Source organism: Microtus oregoni, unplaced genomic scaffold, assembly GCF_018167655.1.
Source record: "Microtus oregoni isolate MIOR12 unplaced genomic scaffold, Mior012 000060F_001, whole genome shotgun sequence".
In the NCBI taxonomy this organism is placed as follows: Eukaryota; Metazoa; Chordata; class Mammalia; order Rodentia; family Cricetidae; genus Microtus; species Microtus oregoni.
This window is the reverse complement of record NW_024543836.1, coordinates 79,499-90,742: the sequence shown is the minus strand read 5'-3', so window position 1 is coordinate 90,742 and position 11,244 is coordinate 79,499. Positions and strand designations below refer to the sequence as shown.

The window sequence follows — 11,244 nt, the reverse complement described above, 5'->3', positions numbered from 1 at the left end:
GAGTGGGGGATGCACATGACTAAACTATTTGTACACATACATGAATATTTTAGAAGATTGTGACTCCATTTCCTCTTTTGTAAACTGGTGATGATTAACATTAAGTGTTCTGTGAAACGAACTGAGTTGGAAATGTCTGGTAAAGAATAAGAAGGTAGTATCAAATAACTATCACTCTCGACATGTTAACAGATTTACATATCCTTCTTTACAGCACCACTACTATGAGGGAAGAAGATAGATAATCCTTAGTTTTGTATATGAATTCCCATCCCTACTCCTATAAAAACTACCCCCTCACCAAAATAAAAGAATAAAAAAAAAATCAAGAAGTTCTCATCCTCATAAAATAGTTCTTTCAATCTATCCTGCCCTAACGAAACATTACTTCACTTTAATTCAGGAATGAAGACTGTTCGATGTGTGCCTCACCGGACAGCCAACAGTCACCCCGCTTTCTGGGCACACTGGTAGAGAATACTTCCCAGGGCCACTGTCCCCATGTGCTCCGTAGTCTCACTGCACACAGCAGGCGCTTAGACAACTGTTTATTCCACGTGAGTTCAGTGAGTAGCCAAAAACAGTAAATGAAACAACCACAGTGCTTGAGGTTTATTTTTATATGCTCATAAAGAAATAAAATGTCAAGATATAGAATACAGTGTAACAAATCAAACAACTCAAAATGAAGGTAGACACAGACAGCACAAAGAACATGTATATGACATTGTGCAAATTTCTGAGGTTTCAAAAAAGTGGTTTTGGTTTTGAAATTCTGAAACTTTTATTATACTGTTCAAGTAATTCATATTTCAAAAGTTAGATTTTTTTTTTATAACTAATTGACATACAACTCTACGACAACCTGCCTTTACCCCGATCTTCAAAATAGTGCTGTTCAATTCTTCTACAGAATGCAAGGAGGTTGCTATAGTTTTTCACCTTCTCAGAAAGTTCATCACTGGTCAGCTGTGTGGTGAGAATGGTGTATAAATGGCCAAACACCAAAGCATCAAGTTCGGTAGGTCTAAAAAAATAATGATGAGAAAAGCTAAGGCACCTCATTTTTACATTAGAAAGCATTCTTTTTTAAAGAACATTTTATTCATCAATTAGAAAAGAAAAAGTCACTGAAATAAATCCTACCACAACTTGATGGAAATTTTTTTCATTTACAGAACATGAAAAAGATAACATTAATTGCATTCATTTTTAAGTTATTTTTATTTCATGAACGTTGGTTCTTGCATGAATGTCTGTATGAGGGTGTCCAATCTCCTGGAAGTGGAGTTACAGGTGGTTGTGAGCTGTCATGTAGGTGCTGGGAAATGAACACAGGTCCTCTGGAAGAGCAGCTAGTGCTCTTAACCACTGAGCCATCTCCCTAGTCCTAAAGTTATTATTTTAATCATAAAATAAATATAGTATGTTTCCAGTGTGGCAGAAACTATGCTAGAGATTAAAAAAGAAGATATTCTAAGACATGGAAAACAAGTGTGAACGTGTGCACTTGCACATGTGTGCAAACACACACACACACAGAGCAGGTTCTCCACATGCCCATTACAAGAGTCAATAAAAAGGCGATATGTGTCTTATACCACACTAAAGCTGCACTCACTGAACTGTTTCCCTCCCCAGGGTCCGTAAGTTTTAAAAGCAGCAAGCACTGCCCGAATCTTTATAGCACTAGACCTCAGCCCAGTGTCTGCAGTCTCTGGGTTGGCTGAGTACATGAAGGCAGGAAGGTAAGTCACTGTCGGGTGTGAGATGTACAACCTGGCACCTGCCTCTAACTGCAGTACTCAGGCTTAGTCAGTAACATTGTAAATTGAAGGTGATCTTGGGTTATACACCAATTCCTGTCTAAAAATAAAATGAAATGGAAATGTGTACACTGTGCTCACATTTAAGTAGGTAGTCAAAGGGTAGCATTTCTTTTTAAATAAGAAGAGTCCTTGGACTTAATAGCACCATAATTTTTTCATCATAGATGAAGAAATCAATAACAAGCAGATCCTTACAAAGAGCCAAGAACACGAAGAGATAAATGCAGAGTTAAGGTCTTCACTAGAGTAATATAAACACTAACTGTCCTATATCCCTAATATGTCTTAAAAAGAGATATCTATCTTACAAGTGGGGACTGGTTTTCTTAATACACATTTATGTCAATCATCCCTCACTTCTTATATAGCTGGGCATTTTTTATCAATAAATGAAGGCTCTGAATAAGGTCAACAGTGAATCTGTGCTCAAGTTAAGGTGGGTCAGAAGTACTCTAAAGAGATCAAAATGTCAAATGCTAAAAGTATATACTCATATATGGAGTTATATATGGATATAAATTTATATATAAAAATAAGCATACAAAAACTGTTACATAAGACAGTTACTTAAAGTTGCTTTTGAAAACAGTTGGGAAGTAGGATACAACAGCTGAACCAAACAAAGCACATACATTATCAAAACACATTCTTTTATAATCCATAAAATTTAAGACAATGTCTACTTGTATAGTCCTGGCTGGCCCAGAATTTTCTATATAAATCAGTTCATCCTCAAACTCACAAATCCACCTGCCTCTACCTCCCAAATACTAAGATTAAAGGCATTCTCTGCAATCCTTACAAATTTCAGTGACTCATGTTAACTGATTCTGACTTTTACAAATTATCAATTCCCACAATTCCTTCCTTTTAAAAAGTACTTGTGAGGCTGGAAAGAAGGCTCAGCAGGGGTAAGGCACTTGCTGCCCAGCTTGATGACCTGAGCTCTATCCCAGGAACTCACATGGTAGAAGGAGAAAACCAGCTTCTCCAAGTTGTCCTCTGACCTCCACACTGTACTGTAGCATGCCCTCCACCAACACATACATAAATAATTTAAGTTTTGTAAAATAAAGTACACTGTGGTTATGCAACAATATATATATTTCTTAAAACTCGAAACCATGCTCTTAAAAGTACCAATTTTACAAAATGTAAATTATGCCAAAAGAAAAAAGATAAGCAACCAATTCAGAAAAACCTACAGCTCTTATGAAAGACAAGGACAAACCAACAACAACTGAATTACACAAGCCATCGAGATGGCTCAGCAGGTAAAGGCACTGGCTTCCTGATAATACAATCTCAATCCCTGGGCCCTCATTGTAGGAAAGAACCAACTCCCAGAAGCTCCACCCATGTGTCATAGTACACATGATCCCTGTATACACATGAAATAGTGAGCTTTACACTGCTACTAAAGTATGAAACTCAAGGCCCTTTCTGTCTTTTTTCTCAATTACTGTTCTTGTTACAAAACTTTTTTCCTCTTTTCCATTTGGTTTCTTTTAAAAGTTTTTTCTCAATATCTCCAGTAGGTAAGTAACAACCAAAGTTGGTTTTAATTTTAGGAAGTAAAAGTAGGATACAAAGGAAAAGAGAATCTGTCACTGTTTAGTATACGTGAGAGCCAAGGGTACAATTCAAGGCTTCTAATTAGAATCTAACCTATGTATCTTAAGCCAGTACCTTACTAGTTAAGAAACCATGTCTCATGAAAAACTGACTTCTGCCACAGAAAAATTAAAAAAGTTTTGCCACAGCAAAATAAAAGTACAAGTTACCTTTTCCTAAATGTAGATTCTTTCCATTTAATACTGATTAAATGAAGGGCAGACAGACATGTGGCATACACCTGTAATCTTAGCACTTGGGAGGCTAAGCAACAGCGAGCAGAGGTTTGAGGTCAGCCTGAGCTACATAGCAAATTCCAGAACTATACAGTAATAGCCTCATCTCCAAAAATTAAATAAAAAAGATAGGCAAAATTATATTCTTCAATCTAATTATTAATAAAAAAATTTATTTGCCTAAGCATCACATTAGGTAAAATTTTTGAATGCTTATATCTTAAATACCAATTAAATATCAAAAGCAGGTCTTCTGTTTTACAACTGTCTAAATTTCATTTTCTTTTGTAAGTTTAAATACAACTTAACAAAAGTAGTATCTTTAATTTTTCTCTAAATCACATGCCAAAAGGTCTATAGTTATCAACACATTGACAAGGACTTTAACTAAAAATTATTCTCCTGCCCGCCCATGTATGTGTAATATGTATGTGTAACAAAAATCACTCATTGGTAAACAAGAATACTACACTTCAAACAATGAAACATAGCCCCTCTCAACTTTAGCACTAGTAAGAATTCAATACCAAAAATAAAAAGAACTACATAATACTAACATCTGCGTATATGTCTTTGCGTTAGGGACTAAAGAACAGAAAGACAACATAGTTGTAAAAGCTGTAACTTCCAGGATCTGATGAATCCTGTAGGCTTTTTGCTTCAGAGATTAACAAGTCCCAATTTTTAATTTTAAAATAATTTTATATAACCTGAGATGTATATGTTATATATGTAGTTTTATATTACTTCTGTTACAAAATGATATAGTTGAAGTATTTCTAAATTGTCATATTCATTTTTAATATAAAGTATGTTGGTATGGCTACAGAACATGATGTCTATGAAGAGTAGCAATCATAGCAAATGAAGCCCGGGGAGGACTTGTGTTTGACCCCAGCACCCATGTCATAGCTCACAATCACCATTAACTCCAGCTCAGGACTCTGGGCTCCTCACATGTACAAACCCAATCATATACACAGAATTTAAAATAGAATAGAATAATTTTTTTTTTTTTAATTATTGGAGCTGGAGAGATGTGGTTTAGAGCACTGACTGCTCTTTCAAAAGACCTGGGTTTGGTTTCCAGCACCCACATCACAGCTCGTAATTGTCCTTACACTCCAGCTCCATGGGTCCAATGGCCTCTTCTGGCTCTGCAGGAACCAGCCCTATCAACAGGCTTTGGATTTGATAATAGACCTTACAGACTCTTCTTCAAAAGAATAAAGCAATCTAGGAAGTTCCTGACATCAACCTCAGGCTTCCACAGGCACACACCTACCCATGCATGTACAGCCATATACACATTTACATATGGGAGCATACACATGCATGCATACCATACACATGAAAAAGTATTATCAACCTAAAATACAGTGTTTCTAATAATAAGCCAAGAAAAAAAATAGCCTTAAGAAAGTCATTGAAAGCCGGGCGGTGGTGGCGCACGCCTTTAATCCCAGCACTCGGGAGGCAGAGGCAGGCGGATCTCTGTGAGTTTGAGGCCAGCCTGGTCTACAAGAGCTAGTTCCAGGACAGGAACCAAAAAAAGCTACGGAGAAACCCTGTCTCGAAAAATCCAAAAAAAAAGTCATTGAGATGAAAATACTAATTTAAACTCATCTACACTGTATCACCTAATTGAACAATCACTTTCAATATACGAAAATTATTATTTTTGCCAGGCAGTGATGATACATGCCTTTAATCACAGCACTCAGGAGATTGAGGTAGCTGGATCTGAGTTAAAAACCAGTCTGGTCTACAGAATAAGTTCCAGGACAGTCAGGGATACACAGGAAACACTGTCTTAAACCTCCTCCCTAGTTATAATTTTTAATAAAGAAAAATCTTTGCCCTTTTAATGAATCTTATTAATTAAAAATGTAATTAGCATTAAAATTTTAAACTCTTGTTAATAAAATATGCATTACTCAATTTACATATATGCATATATTTTATCTATACTCCTTAATATCTGTATTTATGATATTTTCATTTTAAAAGGATAAACAGTTCTTGTCCTTCTGACAGTATTCTGCTTGTTATTAATGACTCTCCTGGTCTTCAAGCATCTTATACTACAGATTGGAGCTATATTATCAGCATATTTGTGTTGTTGTACTTGAAAGTTTAAGATTTTAATATTTTGTACTTCTTACAGCACTTTAAACTATATCAAAATCTTTGTCAAATCATACAAAAACTGACTGATTTACATGACTGATCTTAAGAAAACTCAATGACAAGGACTAGACTATAGAAATCTTAGTTCTATGTTAAGCAGCACTGTGCCTCACAGTCAAGAGGGGAATAAATGTTTAATGAGTACAAAAATGAATTTTAAAAAACAAGTATTTTCTATATATTTATATATATATTATATATACTATACATTATATGCACATTACCATATATATTACCATATACAGTATATATTACTATATATTTATATCTCTATATATAGTAATGTATCTTGCTACTTGAAAATAAAATCTGTGGACAGAAAGCTGCAACATCAATGACATGACCACAGGGGGCTGGACCCTTTCCTGTACCGTAACAAGAAGAGCAGCACAGTTGTCCCCACCAAGAAGAGCAGAGTTATATGTCCTTCTTGAAAAGAATAAGAGCTCTGTGATAAAAGACATCTGAAACCTCTATGTCAAGCAAAGCCATTCCCACAAGAAGAAAACATCTTACTGCTTATTGAAGAAGTAAGGTTGTGTTCCCAGTCTTTGGGAAAGGGCTTGACAGCACTGGTCCACATCTTCTAAGACCTATGCAGGCAGTGAACCAAAGAGAAAAGTAGCCAAATTAGCAAAACCATAAAAAGTATGTAAGACTCTATATCCCAGTTCATAACAAAAACAGACTCAGTTTAAATTTTTAAGACCATAGACCTTATACATGACATAAGTAATGCTTTTGATATTAATGGGAATTAGTGAAAACCCATTAAATACAATTTAAGTTACTGATAAAGATCACTGTTTAACAAAAAGTTTTTCTCTCAAAATTTAATTCTCTAAACAATGTTTTCCTGAGACCATATATTCAATGATTTTGCTTATATTTTAAGGGGTGAGGGGAGTCTACTCCATAAAAATGACATACTAGAAAGTGCTGGAGACTGACCTCACTCACTCTATCCAGTTACTTGCTAACCCCCTGTAGCACACATCAGTATGATGTCTAGCTAGGAATCAGGGAGAGAAAAAAAAAAATCACCAGTTAGCTTAAATGACTGATGTTCAACTTCAAGACCTTGAAAATTACACTTTTAAATATTTTTGTTACTTTAGTAAACTTAAGACAACCCCCTTCAAGTGAAGCCAGTTAAGTACTGTACTTAATAAAGCTTTATTAAGATCTGATGCTGCAGATCTATTTATTGACAAAAGACTGCAATAATATGCTGTTTAGGAGGAGAAAAAAATCAAGTTATAGAACAGCAGGCAAAATATGATCCCATTTGAGGACAGTATTACTTAGACATCTAGAAAATATTCTGCAAATGAAGAGGAGCAAGTCTGAGGTGACAGGATCTCAGAAATTACTTGTCATTTAGGCCTCATAGGCACAGGAAACTTTCATAAGAGAAATATAACTATGTCACGAGAGAGAAAGTATATCAAGTATTTTGCTGTTTATGTTACAATATTACACTGAGATTATTCTTTAAACTAAGGCCATTTTAATGCATAGGAAGAGATCCTTTTGTTAACTTTGATCTGTACTGACCTGATCCAGAGTCTTGTTACCCCATCCGATAGCTTTCATCTTACGTTTGACTTCCCACTGCTTCTGATAGGCCAAAATGTGGTTCAGGGGCCAAGGGTAAGGGGAGCCATACCTAGCATGAGTGATCTAAAGCAAAAAAACTTTGTGAAACACAGAATCCTTCCTAGAAAACAATGCATTTTTACAAACAGAATTCTAAAATGTATCCTCGGAGTGCATACATAAAGCAATCTTGAAAAAAATATATATAGCTTACAACATAAAAAATTAAAATTTTAAACCATTCCCTTTAAAAATATATAAACTTTTATGTACTTTACAACCAGTTCTATCAAACAATGACACATGGCTTCCCTAAAATGTATGTGCAAGCAAAATTAAAGTAAGTGAAAAACTGTATCACTAATGGTATAAACCACAATGTTTCATTTATGAGCAGGGACTTGCGATTCTGAGCAGAAGTGTTTTCTCATTAAATTTTAATTAAGATAAATGCTGCAGAACCACTCACCTCCCCGGCTGTAGCTTCATCACACCACTGGAGATACAGCTAGGAACAAAACAAGAGTCACTGAAACTACCAAAAAGAAAAGGGTCAAACTTATTTCTTGCCACAGTAATTCCTAATAAGACAACTTTGTCAATTAAATATATGAGCTTTTTCCTTCTTGGCTAATTCACTGGACAGAATTATCAAATTTACCAGCAGTCTTTACAGAAAACATTTCTTATGTACAGAACATATGTTTGTACATATGTACAGCAGTATTGTATGGGTATTATTAAAGTAAACTGCAAAAGGCTAACGTGAAACAGTGAGTAGACAAGACTCACTGCTTCTAAGAGCAACAGCAGAGCTGAAGATATCTGGAAACTTGTTTATAGATAATGACCCCCAGCCTGAATCCAGCTTCTCAATGGCTTTACAGTAGACTGTAAGGAAAGTTTATATGAGAATGCAAATTATACAAGACTATTTTATTTCAAGCATTATAATCTTATACCTCTGCAGTCAACAGCATATTGTTGACTAATTCCATGTAAGCTTTCATTTCTGCTTTTTGGACTTCATCCAACCCATCACTAAGAGAATGGCCCTAAAGGGAATTTAAAAAAATTTTAAAAGAGCATCATATTAAAATACAAAAATCTTTCAGTTATCTTTCTATCACAAGTAATATAGTATATAAATGTCCAATGGATTAATTTCCAAAATGCTTTCTAAAACAAAATTATTATGTATAAAAGTATACCTAATATTCAGTCACCACTAAGTAGTTTTAATTTGAAATACAAAAGATGTATTTTCAATAGACAAAATTACAGAATGAATTATTTCATAAAGGAGAAAACAAAATGGTTAGTAGTAAACCTTGTGTTTTTCAGGCATAAACCTTAAAAACAAAATAAATGTTAAACATGTGCTACTTATAAAATGGGCAAAGATGGGGGAAAATAGCTAACGATATGGGGACAAAGACAAAGTCAAAAGTAACAATGAAGAGACATAGAATAGCTCCTAGCTCAATGCGATGATCTGTTCTAATTATTAAAAGATATATGTCAAAGCATCCTAATAACACTTTCAGGAATTTATCTTTTTGTTTGCTTTGTTTGGGACAGAGTCTTAACATGTAGCCCCGGCTGGTCTGGAACTCACTCTGTAGACCAAGCTGGCCTCAAACTCACAGAGACCCGCTTGCCTCTGCCTTCAGAGTGCTGGGATTAAAGGTGTGCATCACCACGCCTGCCTTAGGAATTTATCTTAATGAAACAAGTATACAGAGTTTTCTGCAAAAGAAAATTCATTTTAATACTTATAAATAGCAATATAAAAGATCAATGTCCAAATACTCATTTAAAAACTATATAATGCATAAAACACAACAGAAAACCATGCAACCATTTTTAAGATATGTATCTGTGTATAGTCATTAATATGGAATCATTTTAAAGGATAAAATAACACATAATAGTATGATCTGGTTTTCTGTCTATATAAAGGTCTGCAAGAATGCTGCCCTAAGAATGAAAGTGCTGCTTTTTTGTTATTGTTCTTACAGACTTTCTCTGTAGCTTTGGTTCCTGTCCTGGAACATAGACCAGGTTGGCCTCGAACTCACAGAGATCTGCCTGCCTCTGCCCTGAGTGCTGGGATTAAAGGCGTGCGCCACCACTGCCTGGCTAATAACAGTGTTTCTTAACGGTTAAAATCCAAATTAAACAAATGAACAGAATTATTGACTGCCAAGTAAGAAACTCAATACTTTTGACTTCAAAAACATATCCTATCTCTATTTTCCTTCTCAAGGTTCTTAAGAACTTAAAAGGTTCATTTAAGACAGAAATTCTCATTTCCCTATATTAGAAAAAAAAAATCAACCTACATCTTTGCTATTGATTCATATTATGAAACAGCACCCAACTTATAGTTCAGAAATATTTTCTAATAATTTACATTAGCATTTCATTAAGCTAGGTTCAAATCAATGAAAATGGTCACATGCATTTTCTATTTTTTCCATTACCTTGGCTTTAACGAACTGGACTATAGGACCAAGTTCTGACACTACTTGATTTCCCACATGAATAAAAGGTACTTTTCCTGTTGAGGAGGAGAAAATATGTAAGAAAACAGTTTCAGTAAATTAAAGTTTGTGCTAGTAAAAAAAAAAAAGTTAACAAGAAACTCAGGTTTGTTTTATTCATAAAGAAATGTTATAAAATTGTAATTTTCCAAATGACAGCCATAAGCATCTGCTAAAGTCTACAAATTTTAAGCAATGATTGCCAATAAATTTTAAAATAAAAGAGCCAAGCATAAGCAGCACATGCTGAAATCCCAGAACTCAGGAGGCCGAGGCAGGATTTGAAGATCAAACACAGCCCCCAAAGTAAAACTCACAGAAATCAAATTACTACAAAGGAGGGAGGGAAAGAACAAGCAGATTCATTTTCAGAGTTCTTGCCTAGATATATCAACTAGTCATCACGTTCTCATTTCAGAACACTAAATAAGATGAATAATAAATCACATGGCCCAAGCCAGGACACTAGTTCAAGATCACTGAAAACTTCCAAAGAAAAACAACTGGGATTTCTCTTCAGGGCACAGCACAAACCTAATCTATACTGCACAACACAAACCTAATCTATACTGAAAAGTGTTTGTGGTGGCGGTGGTGGGATTTTTGTTTTTGTTTGTTTTTTGAAACAGGGTCTCAGTGTGTGTAATCTTGGCTGACCTGAAACTCACTTTGAAGACCATGCTGGTTTCAAACGCCCAGAGATTCACCTGTCTCTGCCTCCTGAGTGCTGGGAAAGGCAGTCTTCAAATGTTTTCTTTTATGCTTTCTAATTTTAAATCCGATACCCATTGAAGTCAGTATTCTTAGTGAGTAGTGATGATGAACAAATTGCGTGGACTCAAAGAATGTACCACCTTAGAGGGTGTTCTACTTTGAGTTATGTTCCCAACACACAAGAGGAAAAGAACAGAACAGTAAGCTCTTGAAATGGTAACGCTAAGAGACATAGCTCAACTTATAGCTCCAGTGCTTGAACAACATGAGGCTGTGGGTTCACACCCCAGTAGGAGAGTAAGGGAAAGAGAGAGAGAAGAAACTGGTGTCTTTAAATAAATGCCACATTAGAGAGTAATATTCCATTTTAATAAACATTAATGCTTAATATAACTATGAGAGATAAAGGAAAACAGTCTCTGAATAGCAAGCTCGCCCACTCCAAGTGTGAAAGGATGATTTAGTTCAAGCAGAGTTCACACTAACAGCAGGCTCTGCCTACTACTTTTCCCTTTA

The 11,244-nt window shown here is 35.1% G+C and overlaps 1 protein-coding gene across 1 annotated transcript in view; it reads right to left on the bottom strand.

Annotated features, from left to right (window-relative positions):
* Positions 1-588: 588 nt before the first annotated feature.
* LOC121439087 (metaxin-2) overlaps positions 589-11,244 on the bottom strand; it is a 51,619-nt gene continuing 40,963 nt past the window's right edge. The window contains exons 5-10 of the mRNA XM_041639586.1: positions 9,955-10,031; positions 8,431-8,523; positions 7,938-7,976; positions 7,427-7,552; positions 6,386-6,462; positions 589-1,027 (exon numbers count right to left, since the gene is read on the bottom strand). Coding sequence (XP_041495520.1) covers positions 856-1,027; positions 6,386-6,462; positions 7,427-7,552; positions 7,938-7,976; positions 8,431-8,523; positions 9,955-10,031 — 584 coding nt within the window. The 3' untranslated portion in view covers positions 589-855. The remainder of the gene's footprint in view (positions 1,028-6,385; positions 6,463-7,426; positions 7,553-7,937; positions 7,977-8,430; positions 8,524-9,954; positions 10,032-11,244) is intronic.